We start from the raw sequence: 14,349 nt of genomic DNA, 5'->3' as shown, positions 1-14,349 counted from the left end.
TAAATCAAATGCTATCATTTAATACTCTCAAGTCTCATCTCTTACCATAAACAACTCCTCACATAATATGCTCCTTACGGGGATGTATTTTATGAGAAAATGTGATCTTATGTGAGAAAATGAGAATAAATCACGACCGTTAGATCTAATCATGAATGGTTCAGATTAAATCAAATTAATGGTCATGTGATCATTTAAAAAAGTCATGTGACTTTTTAAAAAAGTCACATGGCTTCATGTTTTAATCCAAATCATTCATGATTAGATCTAACGGTCGTAATTCATTCTCATTTTCTCATGTAAGATCACCTTTCTCGTAAGATACATCCTCTGCTCCCTATATATACATGTATATATATATATATAAACAAACCCCATATATATATATATAGATGTATATGTTTAATGTTTTAGATATTATATACAATTAATTTCTTCTCACCCATTAAATAAAGTTTGGTTATATATGAATTAAATTTTTTTTAGTAGGTACCAAATGAACCGGTTCAGCCAGACTCACTGGTTGAACCAGTGACCCATTGATCCAATCCTCTAATCTCCCCTGATCGAGTCGATCACCAAACCAAATCGAGTTTAATAACATTGATTTCTAATGCCCCAAACACTCCTCCAAGCATAGCTTCGCTGGAAACCCACCCATTCATCTCCCTATTTGTACAATAATTTTAATCATAAAGAGCATAGATAAAGGAGGGGATAGCCCAAATTGTCAAAACCAACACCTTAAGCCAAGTCTACTGTTTTTTTTTTTAGGCAAATGTTAGTTTTTAGTGACGTTAGTAAATTAGTTCTCCTCAGGGTTCGAACCCTGAACCATTCATCCTTTACCCTCTCAAAGCCTTATGTCCCCTAACTCTTACCATTTGAGCTAACCTTCTAGGACAAGCCAAGTGTACTTAATTAACAAGTTACATATTCCATATTTGACAAGTTTCAATTAGAATAAAAAGAAATCTAATAAATTCTCTCTGCTGTAGATACTGGACGTAAGAAAACGACAATAACTGTAATATTATCTTTGCTGCCACGTTCTACTGTTTCAGTAGCCAACCTCTTAGAACACATTCCAGGCTCTTTAACAGTCTTGTTTATTATATCTATCACCTCCATACTGCTCATAACATCCCAGAGGCCATCGCTAACCATAACCTAAATCAGTAATTTTATTAATTAATAGCATAAAATCATAAAAGGTATTGTTTCAAAACAGTGTTAGAGGCTTCAGGGTAATATGAGGATAATGCATAGCACATATAATCTACCTACAAAAAGATTTCAAGCTTTAATCTTTCATTAAGGGCACTACACTAAACTAGAAAATATTTTTTATGTCCCGCCGACTGCCGGATCCTTACATGCATTTGGAGGGATACTTACATGCATTTGGAGGCATAGAGATCACGAGTTTCGTCTCTCCCAAAAAAGCATTTTCCATACATATGACCAATGACTAAACCCTACCCTAACATGATTGGGAACCCAAAATATCACAAACTTCATGCAAATTACAGTACATAGCGTAAAATTCCTTACCAGAAATTCATCCTCTGCACTTAAGTTGCTCTCTGTTACCTCAGGTTCTGCAATTACAGCAGGCTTCAGGTCATCGTCGCCAATAGAACGTGTAACCTGAGTGAAATAAAAAGATAAAATATCAAATTTTACTTGCATGAAAGGTAAAAGCATAAATAGTCATTAATATCGTAGTCAGTGCCTGCATATATTATTTTGTCAGACTGAAAAAGGAAAAGACGGTAATGTTTGAATTATTTACTGAATGAGAATGATGACAAGAGTATTCCACTGTAATTATAGATTAGGTAGTTGCAGATTTCAATCTAGCGATTGTAGATTCTCTCATGTAAAATTAACAGCAGTTAGTTCGCTAGACTATGCACGTGTAGTGCACATAATTCCTATAGCAGAATTCATATCATAATTACTCTATAAATCAGCCCACTTTGTAGATGCATCATCATGCATGAATGATAATATCGATTCTCTGATTTCTCTCATCTTTCTCTACTTCCCCAATTTCTTTCTCTCTTCTTCTATTTTCTACTTTGAAGTTTGAACCTATCATTGATATCAAAGTAGTGATTCTGCAACATGGCAGAAGATACCCAATTATAGAGCTCTATACGCAAAGTGGAGGAAAGGATAATGGCGGGTATTGATCCCCGCATGGGAATTACCGATACACAATTGGGCGATTTGGAGCAACGTTTGGAACTGCAATTGACAAATAGACAGGGTTTCAAGAAGCTGATTGGAAGTCCACTGTAGGATATTGTGTAGTTTTGCAAGATAATTTGATGGAAAAGTAAGAAGCAAAATGTGGTGGTATGATCCAGTGCAAAAGCTGAAGATCAGGTTATAATTCAAACTACTGAACTTATGTAGGAAGGACAGATCTTGGAAAAGATGAGATTTGATAGCAGTAGCATATCTATGATTTTGTGTTGTGATAACCAGGCTTCCACACACATCTCAATAAATCTTGTCTTTCGTGAAAGAACTATACATATTTAAGTGGACGGTCAATAAATTTCCTCTTTGAGAAGCTTCAATAAAGTCTCTATACACTTCCTATGTTAAGGGTAGGTAATGAACTTGCAGTTTATTTAGACAGGCTTTGATTGGGGATCGGAATGATTTTATTTGTGACAAGCTGGACATGATCATATCTATGCTTCAGCTTGTACGGAAGTGTTAAGAGTTAAGGTTATGAGTTAATTATATAATTAAGAGTATATAGGCTTGGCCAATATGTACTTTGTATCTCTTACTTTGTGGTACAGTACTTCAATCTTGACCTAGTAATACGTGCCCGCACACATGTATAGATATATATTTCCCCTAATCATTCCTTTTCTTTACATTTCTTTTAATCTTTACAAATTTAAAGGGATCTTGGTGAGTGGTGGGGAAGAAAACGGGAATAAAAGTACAAAAAAATAATTAGTTGGAAAGGAAAGGGTGACACTGGAAACAATGTTTACAGCTGCGTAACCAATAGCGCGATAGCGACAGTAGTTCCTGTGGCAATGCAAGTAGGTCTCCAAACATCTATTTACTGCCTCTATTTTTCCATATGTTTGAGGATGATATGTGGCGTCAAACCCTTCTTAGCAAATCCTTCCAATATTGGCTCACGAATATTTTATCTCTCAGACTATATGAGAAGGGAAAACCATGTAATCTAACAATTTCTTGTAACGAAGACTGCTGCTACATCAATAAAAGACAAGGGTGTCCCAAAGCAATAAGGTGTGCATCCTTGCCCAGTCTATTCACTACCATGACCATGAGGGTCCTTACCTTTTTTCTTAGGCAGTCCACTAATAAAATTTATGGTTATTATTGAGAAGTTCAGCATTAACTAGAGATATTGCCATATAAATGTTTATAAGGGTAGAGCAGCCCTCACCTCAAAGCTAGCTTTTTGTTTATTGGATACCACTGATAAATGGGCCACACAGGGATGTTCACTCTTCCAAATTTTATGCTACAGATGTCCAGCCTAAGGCTGAAACGGTGAGTTGAGAACTCTCACATTAAGTAGAGATAGGGTCAAATAAGTGTTTATAAAGGGTAGAGCAACCCTCACTTCTAAACTAGCTTTTGAGGTAGAATTAGACTTAATCCGAACTCTAAGAGTTATCTTGAACCTTACCTGTGTAGGAACAGGTAAAGGTTGAATCATGCTTGCTTGTGACAAAGTTTCGTATTTACTGAGCTGAAAGGTCTCACAAGAAGCTACAAAATTTTGGATATCCTTTATCATCCCTTCCCACTGTACCACTCCAGCCAATTGTTTGCAGGTACAAAGAATCCAAAATGGCACCCAATATAGCTAAGATGCATTTCAGACCCATAGTGGGCAATATGAATATGTGGTCATGCCTTTTCGGTTGTCCAATGCCCCAGCCACATTTCAAGGTACCATGAATGTCATCTTTGCTAGTCTATTAAGGAAGTGTGTGCTCATCTTCTTTGATGACATCCTTGTCTATAGTAAGTCCATAGCTGAGCATGTGGCACACCTTAGACAGGTTTTCACTGTTTTAAAGACTCATTCCTTCTATGTCAAGGGAAGTAAGTGTGCCTTCTTTACTACTCGAATTGAGTACTTGGGCCACTTCATTACTCCTGAAGGGGTTACTACAGATCCAGCCAAGATCATGGCAGTTCAAGAGTGGCCAGTGCTAGACTCTGAAAAGAACATAGGTTTGAACTTTGAACTGTGTATTCTCCTGCTGGAGGATTCTGATATAAATAGCATAATACAATCCCTGAAAATCTGCTAAATTGCTATAACTGCTATCCTACAGCTAGCCTATTCTAATTACAAAATTACATAATTACAGCTCTACAATAATGATAGAATTACATAATTACAGCTGTAAATAAATGCAGGATGCCGGCAGTTAATTCTGCCAGCTAATTCTATTGACATCCTCCCTCAAATTGATGCTGGTGAATCTACAAGCATCAATTTGCTAACTAGGTAATTATGGCGCTGACGTGTCAATGATTTGGTTAAGATGTCAACAATTTGAACAGATGTGTAGACATGAGGTAGAGTGATAACTCTGCGGTCATAGGCTTCTCGGATGGAATGACAATCAACTTCTATGTGCTTCGTTCGCTCATGGTAAACAGGGTTTGCTGCAATTTGTATGACACTCGTGTTGTCAGCATGTAACGGAGTTGGTTGTGATTGTGTGAAACCGAGTTCCGAAAGAAGACCACGCAACCAAATAATCTCAGAGCATGCTGCCGACATGGCACGATATTCTGCCTCAGTGGATGATTTGGAGATCGAGTCTTGATTCTTGCATTTCCATGAGATTGGAGCATCTCCTATAAACATACACCAACCAATAGTAGATTTCCTTGTGTCCGGTCATCCTGCCCAATCAGCATCACTATAGGCTTAGAGTTGTGGTGATGAACCAGAAGTAAAAAATAAGCCACGATCGGGGGTACCAAGGAGATATCTAATAATGCGGTGTACAACAGAAAGATGGAGATGTCGAGGAGTTTGCTTGAATTTCCTTACTGTGTGGACAGCAAAAGAGACATCAGGTCGTGTGATGCTTAGGTAGATAAGACTACCGACCAACTGACGGTATAAAGTTGGGTCTTGTAGAAGTTCACCTTCATCTCGTCTATACTTTACATTAACTTCCATGGAGGTATCAACAGTAGTGGCATTGGTAAGACCAGCTAGCTGAATTAGATCTTGAATATATTTGTGCTGACTTACGAAGATGCCTTGTTGATAATGGACTTCTTACCCCAAGAAGTAAGTAAGCTAGCCAAGATCTTTCATATGGAATGTTGAATGCAGCAATTTCTTGACCGTAGAGATAGCTTCTTGATCAGAACCGGTGACCACGTCCACATAAACAAGTAGTACCACAATTCCGTTAGAAGTCCTTTGTAAAAAAAGGGACAGATCATACTGGCTTTGTGTGAAGGAAAAGCTAAGTAGTGTTGTTCGAAACTTTTCAAACCATACCTTTGGTGCATGTTTCAAACCATATAAAGAACGCTTCAGTTTGTAAACATCATTAGGTGATTGGGTAGACATACCTGTCGGAAGTTTGATGTATGCGTCCTCCTTGAGGTCACCATGGAGGAATGTGTTCTTGACATCCATCTGATGTAGTTGCCAATTTTCAGATGCAGCAATGGCAATAAGAGTACGTACAATAGTCATCTTGGCTACTGGTGCAAAAGTCTCCTCATAGTCAAGACCACATTTCTACCTATTTCCAAGAACAACCAGCCTAGCCTTGTACCGATCTATGGATCCATCCGAGCGCAACTTAATAGTGAATACAAATTTGTTGCCAAGAGGTTTAACAGACGGGGGACATGGAACAACTTCCCATGTTTTATTTTCTTCTAGTGCTAGAAGTTCTGCTTCAATAGCTTTTTGTCAACATGCATGCTCCATTGCTTGTTTATAGGAAGAAGGAATAGGAACAAATGTTAAAGTTGTTGTCAAGGATAAGGGGGAAGAAAAAGCATACTTTTCTAGGGGTTTACAACGCGAGTGCTGCGTCGTAAAGGTGCTGGTTCTGGAACAACCACTGAATAAGCAGCCAGAGAATGATCTGGAGGGGGCCCTGGAGGTGCGGACGACTGATTAGGAGGTACAACCTTACGTCTTTGGTACACCAAGAAAGGTTTTGGGGCTGTTGGTCCTGCAGAATTATTAGGAAACGATGGCAAAACAGATATGGATGATGCAGAGGAAGTGTCGTGATTTGCTACAAAAGAATATGTATTTTCTTGAAAAATGACATTTCTAGAGACCCGAAGCCGGTTTAGATTAGGATCATAGCATAGAAAACCTTTTTTGTGGGCTGAGTAACCTAGAAAAACACATTTAACAGATTGAGTTGTGAGCTTGGTGCATTCTTGTGGGGGAAGATGGATATAACAAACACAGCCAAAAGTGCGAAGATTGGAATAAGTAGGTTGGTAACCAAATAACCGGGAGAAAGGTGAGTCATTGTTTAATGATGGAGAAGGAAGGCGGTTAATAAGGTGGGCAGCAGTGGAGAGAGCTTCGCACCAAAACCTTGAGGGGACAAAGGATTCCAACATAAGGGTGCGGACAACATCAAGAAGATGGCGATTTTTTCTTTCAGCCACACCGTTTTGTTGGGGAGTGGAAAAACATGACCTTTGAGATAAGATCCCATTTTCTTGCAAGAATTCTTGGAATATATGAGATGTGTACTCCCCCCCATTGTCAGAACGAAGAACTTTAACTCTTGAGGAAAATTGGGTCTGAACATAGGCATGAAAAAATTTGAAAGCAGAGAAGACTTCACCTTTAGAGCGCAAAAAATAGACCCATGTGAAACGATTATAGTCGTCCATGTAAGTGACAAAGTACTTCTAATTAGCATGAGATATAACAGGTGCTATACCCCATAAATCACTATGAATCATATCAAAAGCCTGACTTACATTTGATTGATGAGTGGGAAATGGTATTTACCAAGTTTACAAGAATTACAATCAAATTTAATAGAACTAAGAGATGGAGACTCTTTATTACCAAGAACACCAGAACAGAACAAGTCATGAAGAACAGTGGAGTTTGGATGTCCTAGACGCTTATGTCATAATTCAAAATTAACAGTAGCAAAATTACAAGAAACAAAAGGCAACGAAGAAAATGGAGACACTGAGAAATAAAGTGGAAAAAGACGTCCGACTATAGGCCCCTTTGCGATCAGATTCCCTGAGTGTTGATCCTGAACAAGACAACCAGATTTTGAGAATGCAACTGGACAATTATTGTCTACTAACTGACCAACATAAATAAGCTTACTGGTGAGACCAGGGGAAACATAAACATCAGTAAAAAATGAAGAAATATCACCAATAGCAGCGATGGGTAAATGGTTTCCATCAGCAACATGAACTTTGAGGTTTCCATAATATTTGGTGATGTTTGTAAGGGCTTCAACACTGTTGGTCATATGATTGGATACCCCAGAATCAAAATACCAAGGAGAAGAGTTAGGAGAATGTTTACCTGAGAGCCCTAAAGCAGAGAATGCTGAAATTATCATTTATTGAACAATTTCAGGGGTTAAAGCATGAATAGGGGAAGAAGCATTATGTTGTACATTTGTTGAATCCACAGAACTAGGAGCATGTTAGACTCTAAAAAGAACATAGGTTTTGTTAGAATATAATATAAAACCATTAAAGTGGCCCTTACCCAACAGCTTAAGCTTTTGGGATAAGTAGTTATTTGACATGGTATCAGAGCCTCTGTGACCGAGAGGTCTAGAGTTCGATCATTGCTCCACTCACTTTCGAATTAAAAGTGGAATTTAATTAAGCACATGGTAGGCGGGCCTGTGCATTTATCCACGCTTCAAGCCCAAAGGGCTCTTGCGTGAGGGGGCGTGTTAGAATATAATATAAAACCATTAAAGTGGCCCTTACCCAACAACTTAAGCTTTTGGGATAAGTGGTTATTTGACAGGTTTGAACTTTGAACTGTGTATTCTCCTGCTGGAGGATTCTGATATAAATAGCATAATACAATCCCTGAAAATCTGCTAAATTGCTATAACTGCTATCCTACAACTAGCCTATTCTAATTACAGAATTACACAATTACAACTCTACAATAATGATAGAATTACAGAATTACAGCTGTAAATAAATGCAGGATGCTGGCAGTTAATTCAACCAGCTAATTCTATTGACAGCCAGAACCTAAGACACTTATGCAACTCAGAGGTTTCTTGGGCCTCAGGTTACTACAGAAGATTCATTCAAAATTACAGCATGCTAGCATCACCTCTCACTGACTTACTCAAGAAAGATGCCTTCATTTGGTTTGATAAGGCTTCCCATGCTTTCAATCAGCTCAAACAAGCCTTAAGTACTGCTCCTGTATTGGCTATTCCAGATATGGCTAAGCCATTTGTAGTGGAGACTGATGCTTCCAGTACAGGAATTGGGGCAGTTATAATGCAAGACAAGCAGGCTATTGCATTTATTAGCAAGGTTCTTTCTCCCAGGAATAGGTTGCTATCAGATTATGACAGAGAATTACTAGCACTTGTGCATGCAGTGTCTAAATGGCACTAATATCAACATAGTTTGAAATTTTTACTGGAACAAAGGTTGTCTACACCTGCACAGTATAAAAGGGTTACTAAATTGATGGGTCTATCTTATGAAATTAGGTATAAGCAGGGAAAGGACAATGTTGCTGCTGACTCTTTATCCCAGGCCAATCATGGAGAGTTGCTGCACCGGGCAATCTCTTCCATTTCTTCAGAATTGTGGGATCTAATACAACAAGCCTATGCTGCAAATTCTTCCCTCAAGGATCTTATGCAAGAGGTGAATGCTTCTCCTGACCAGCATCCTCATTACAGGGTGGTGGATGGTTTCCTTTTCCGGAAACACAGATTGGTAGTTCCCAATAATGACCAAGTCAGATTGGTTTCTACTCATAGGATCAAGTCATTATTTTATTGGAAAGGAGTTAGCAAGAGTGTAGCTGAGTTTATTCAAAGGTGTGAGACTTGCTTGAGATGCAAGTATGAACCTCATGTTGTTCTAGGTTTACTGCAGCCCTTGGCTATACCTGATGGAGTGTGGCAAAGTATTGCCATGGATTTCATTGAAGGGCTACCCAAGTCCCATGGCAAGGACACCATATGGGTGGTGATTGTCAGGCTTAATAAGTATGCTCATTTCATAGCCTTGTCACATCCTTTCTCAGCTTCCACTTTGGCTGAGGTGTTCATCAACAATGTTTACAAACTTCATGGAGCCCCAGCAAATATAGTGAGTGACAGGGATCCCCTCTTTTCTAGCAAACTCTGGGCAGCATTTCTGCAACAATTGGGCATTTCTCAGAGCTTGTTTACTGCCCATCATTCTCAATCAGATGGGCAGAGTGAGGTCCTCAATCGTTGCTTGGAACATTACTTGAGGGCCATGACTTGGCAGAGACCAAAGGAGTGGGCTGCTTGGTTGCCTATGGCAGAATGGTGGTATAACACCACTTTTTACTCTGCAATCCAAGCTACCCTTATGAAGTTGTTTATGGTCAGCCACCCCTTGCATTTACCTTATTGCCCTCAGAGCACTGTGGTGGATGCTGTGGACAAAAGCTTTGTTGCTAGAAAAGAGATGATCAACAAGTTGCAGGGTAACTTGGCTCGAGCTCAAGCTCGCATGAAGACCTTGACTGATAAACACAGGTCTGATAGAGAATTTCAAGTTGGAGATGGAGTTTTCTTGAAGCTCCATCCTTATAGGCAATCCTCTCTCATTTCTAGCTTCACAAAAGATGTCCCCTCGTTTCTTTGGCCCATATCAGATACTACATCGTGTAGGCAAGGTTGCTTACACCCTCAATTTACCTGCTACCTCACGCATTCATCCCACTTTTCATGTTTCCCTGCTGAAACCTTGCCCAGATGCTACAGTTTCTCTCCATCCTCTTCACCCTGCTGATGTGCATCTGTTAAGTAAGAATTAGAACAGCTGTCATAACAGCCGGTAGCAGAGTAGAATAAGGCCATTAGGCAGTTAGAGATGTTATGTTAGTTATAACAGAATTTTATCTCTCTGATCTCAATTCTCAGTTTCTCTATCTCTTTCATTTCTTCTCCTATCAAGGCTATGGAAGCCCTCTTATACAGTGATGAATATATAGTAAAAGGAAAATGAGGATACTTAAAAGAAAACAAATATATCCAAGCATCTCTAAACATATGATATAAACTATAGCAACCAACTTGAACAAACCTGAAGTGCAGGAAGACCAACTCTCCAGGTATCAACTTGCCAATGTACATGGCCCCCATAACGAATAACACGCTCTCTCTCTTGAAGACGGCTAGCGACATGATCCTAATAATTTTTAAATTAATTAGTTTAAACATAAATGCATAGAAGAATATATCAAAGAAGCTTTAACAGTATAAAACACCCAGCTCACCTCAGTTAGAGCAATGGGATTACCAGCACGACATAAGATTGCCCTGCAATCACCAATGTGAGCAACAAATAGCCTGTTCCTAACTACTAGAGCAGTAATTGCAGTACAACCAGGATGCCAATCCTTCTGAATATATCTACTGGATTTGCGAAAAGAATCAAGCTCTTTTATGAAGGCAGCATCTGTCCTAAGGAATGCTTCCACTAGCGCATCAGCAGGGCTGCAAATATTACAGAATTAACTTTCAAGATTAGAGGACAACGAAAAAAAGAGTGAATATGGGTTGAAGGGGGCATCTGAATTGGAATATACCTCCTCTTAAAACCTAAAGTTTGTAAAACTGCTGGTACAGCTCTAGAAGAAAACTCAGCAGCTGCTGCACCTGCATTAAGCAATCATGTTCATTAAGCTGTATATTGTTAAGGGTTCACCTGTAAGATATACTTGTTGTTAGAAACATAATATACATCATTCATGTGACCCAAAAGCGTAATAGTTGGTTCATAAGATGATATCGAAGTCTATCGTAGATATGATATTGGACTGCCAATGCTGTCCAAGAAAAAAAAAAATTGGTCCTGCAGATTTCCCAGTGCAATCTACCTGGCCCTGTGGCTTTCTGTTAAGATCCAAAAATCCTAACGTTGAGCAACGGGAGAGAAAGGAAGATAAATGATAATATTTTTTGGTATTTTTCTGAATAAAAGACTGATATTAAAATTAAAAGGATAAACATATAAGTGTATAAGGGTAGATAGGATATGAAAATATCACCACCTGTCATTACAGCTGTACATTAGCTGCTAGCAGGTAGATTCTGTTAGTTAGTTTCTAACAGATTGGTTGGTTGCTCTGCAAGCTACCAGATCTCTATATAAGAGAGTTTCACATCGTTGTAACACTTAGCTTTTCATAATAGAAATTCTGTTACAGATTCAGTTTCCATATTTCTCTCTCTCTCTTTCTCTTTTTCCCTCTCTTAGTTTCTCTTATCATGGTATCAGAGCTAGTCTTATCCAAGCCATGACTTACGCTTCCAAAAAAAAAAGTAAAAAAAAAATCAAAAATAAAAAAACGAAATAAAATAAAATAAATAAAGTTTAAAAATAGAAAAAGAAAAAAATTCCAAGAAAAAATAAAAGAAAGATATATACAGCACAAGGCCTCTGAGACTCAAGAACAGAAGTCTAACACCTAATGACGTTTCGGTGAGCTCAAGCCCAAGACAACGCAAGCCCTAAGGCCTCTGAGACTCAGACGAAGGAGCACAACTCCGATGACCACCGATGTTCCCCGCTAGAGTACAAGCCCAGAAAAAGAAAGTCGTAAAGCCTCTGAGACTCAAACAAGAAGGAGCCTAAGCTCGACGACCACTAATGTTCCCGCTAGAGTACAAGCCCAGGCAAAGCAAGCCGTAAGTCCTCTAAGACTCCAACAAACGAGTACAAGCCCAGGCAAGAAGAAGAAGAAAAATGGAGTCCCACTTAGAGGGGGAGTATTAGAGAATACCAAGTGGAGACTCAAAGGAGTCCCACATTTGCTAGATTAGCTAGTGTACCAAGTGTATATATAATAAAAAACAGATACACCCATTGCCTTATGCCTAAGGTTTTGTGGTGTGTGGTTCTAACTTAGGATTTCTAACAAAACAAGAACTGAGAGGCTTGGTTACAACTTCATAATTCAATCCATTACTCTAACCTAAGGAGGGTACAACTATTTATAATAACTAATTCTAATACCGATAACTTAATCCCTAAAAATTAAAGAAGATGTGTTCTAGAATAAAAAGATAACATTCTAATATAAAAGATACTATAAATATAGACTCTAAAATAAAAAGATAGATTCCTAAATTAAAATAAACTAAATCCCTAATATATAGAATACTAACAATACTCCCCCCTAAAATTAACCTTGTCCTCAAGGTTGGTAGTAGCATGGCAGATCCAATCTTCTCGTCCCAGGTCCCATTGTAGGAGGCGCTAAGCCCAACTCCCCCAACTATAAATAGGGGAGGAGTACCAATTGTAAAGGACTCTTAGCTCATTTGAGAAATAACAAGCTGGAAATTCAGTTACTTTCTCTCTCTAAGCGGTTACGCTCTCATTCTCCCTAGGAATCTTACATCACGTTCCTTGCACCTTAGGTACTATACCTCATCGAGATGTTCATGATAGAACATTTGACACCGTCTGTGGGGATCGAACCCACGACCACGTGGCTTGCAATTTGGCTTAGAAAAATTCGGTTTTCTGCGAGGTTTTCAGCGATTTGAAGATTTTTGGTCGAATTTTTGGTTCATCAACGGAGCCTGATGGAATTGTTTCGCCAACGGTATAGCGGGGAACCGGAGCGGAGCCACGTCTCTTCCCCGCGCACCGCAAGGCTGGGTAGACATCGCCGTGCGGAGGCGCGCCGGCACTGAGCGGCGACTTAAGACTGCAAAATGAGTGTTTGCTGGAGCAATTGGAATACTATCACCTTAAGCAGTGGAATGAGGAGGAGAAGGAGGCGGAAGCTGTTGCGGAGGTTGAGCCGTTCTCGGCAGCGGTGCGAGAGGTGGCCATTCTAGACGGCATGACTCGCCTCTTGTTGGAGACGTACGACGGACGAACCGATCCGCAAGATCATCTGTTATGTTTCAATGTGAAGATGGCGAAAAGCGTGGTTTTTTATGCGGTAAAGTGTAGAATGCTTCCGTCCACATTCCGAGGCGCAGCAATGACCTGGTTTATGGCCCTGCCACAGGGATCCATAAAGAAGTTTCGTGACTTTGCGTCGAAATTCGTGGGCCAGTTCTCTGCCGGCGAGGTCGAGGATCTGTTTCAGATTCGGCAGGCGGAGCGAGAGACGTTGAAGCAGTACGTGGAACGGTACAGCGCCGCGTCCGCAAGATTTGAAGAGGCGGAACCTCGGACATGCGTATGCGCTTTTAAGAACAGATTGTCGTCAGGAAAGATGAGCTGCGAGCTGAGTAGGAAACCAACGCGCTCGATGACAGAGGTACGCACCCGAGCCAGAGATTACATCATGGAAGAAGAAGACGACGCATGTAAGAGGAAACAGTTGAAGGCGGCAAAGGTGTCGCTGGCGAGGAAACAGATACAGGACAAGGAAGCAAGTAATATGCTGAAGGTTAAGGAAGTTGGCCAATTAATTAAAGAATTCAGGGGAAAGCGTTCTCGGCGGGCAACTAACTTTCGTCAACGAAAAAGGCCAGAGGGAAGCGCGGGCGATGAATCGGAAAAGTCACTACTGGATGCGGCGGTTGTGGAAACAGGCGAGGATGGCGAGTACGGAATTGACCCCTGGCACGACGTCAAGGGCCGGTCCAAGTGGTGTGAATATCACAACTTGGGGAGCCATAACACCAGTGACAGTTTATCTCTGAAGGGCCAAATTAGGCGGCTGATGAAGGCGAGGCCAAATGCGGGACATGGGTTGTACAAGACAACATGAAGAGAGCGCCAAATGCGGGAAGCGAGAAGATAAATATGGCGAGAGGAAAGGAAGCAGAGGAAGACATTGACGACAGGGGTGGAGCGATAGCCAGAGCGGTTAATGCAATCACAGGGGGCCCTTACGGCGACAACGTCACATCAGCGGCAAGGGAAAAGCGGGAAGAGGCGTCGGCATCGGTCCAGGGATATCCTGCTCCATTTGGGTGCCAACATCCAGATATAGTAGTATTATCCGCAGATTTTGAGGGAATCAGGGCCCATACAAACAATCCGTTAGTGGTAGTGGTAAGAATTAATGGGTTCAATGTGCAGAGGGTGCTTTTGGACCAAGGCAGCTCAACAGATATCATCTAC

At 40.2% G+C, this 14,349-nt stretch overlaps 2 protein-coding genes across 2 annotated transcripts; one reads left to right on the top strand and one right to left on the bottom strand.

Moving 5' to 3' along the window:
• Nucleotides 1-575: 575 nt before the first annotated feature.
• LOC130719392 (protein kinase and PP2C-like domain-containing protein) lies at nt 576-12,068 on the bottom strand. The gene is made up of 6 exons (XM_057570015.1): nt 12,041-12,068; nt 10,844-10,913; nt 10,532-10,751; nt 10,339-10,443; nt 1,555-1,650; nt 576-1,170 (listed from the first exon to the last, which is right to left on the bottom strand). Exons 1-6 carry the CDS (start codon nt 12,066-12,068, stop codon nt 976-978), a joined length of 714 nt encoding a protein of 237 aa, XP_057425998.1. The 3' UTR covers nt 576-975.
• A 1,187-nt stretch (nt 12,069-13,255) lies between these two features.
• Nucleotides 13,256-13,993, top strand: LOC130719391 (uncharacterized). The gene has a single exon (XM_057570014.1). The coding sequence runs from the start codon at nt 13,256-13,258 to the stop codon at nt 13,991-13,993; it is 738 nt and encodes a 245-aa protein (XP_057425997.1).
• Nucleotides 13,994-14,349: the final 356 nt, after the last annotated feature.

This window comes from Lotus japonicus, chromosome 5 (genome assembly GCF_012489685.1).
Source record: "Lotus japonicus ecotype B-129 chromosome 5, LjGifu_v1.2".
Lineage (NCBI taxonomy): Eukaryota > Viridiplantae > Streptophyta > Magnoliopsida > Fabales > Fabaceae > Lotus > Lotus japonicus.
The sequence above is the reverse complement of the archived record's forward strand: the minus strand, read 5'-3'. Positions and strand labels throughout refer to the sequence as shown.

Bases quoted from the DNA above. Each gene is read 5' to 3' on its own strand.
- LOC130719392 (XM_057570015.1), bottom strand. From the start codon at position 12,068: ATGTGGGACTCCTTTGAGTCTCCACTTG. The intron at 10,444-10,531 runs GTGAGCTGGGTG...AAAAATTATTAG, and splicing joins ATCCCATTGCTCTAACTGAG to GATCATGTCGCTAGCCGTCT. The intron at 1,171-1,554 runs GTAAGGAATTTT...TTACTGATTTAG, and splicing joins GTGCAGAGGATGAATTTCTG to GTTATGGTTAGCGATGGCCT.
- LOC130719391 (XM_057570014.1), top strand. From the start codon at position 13,256: ATGACCTGGTTTATGGCCCTGCCACAGGGATCCATAAAGAAGTTTCGT.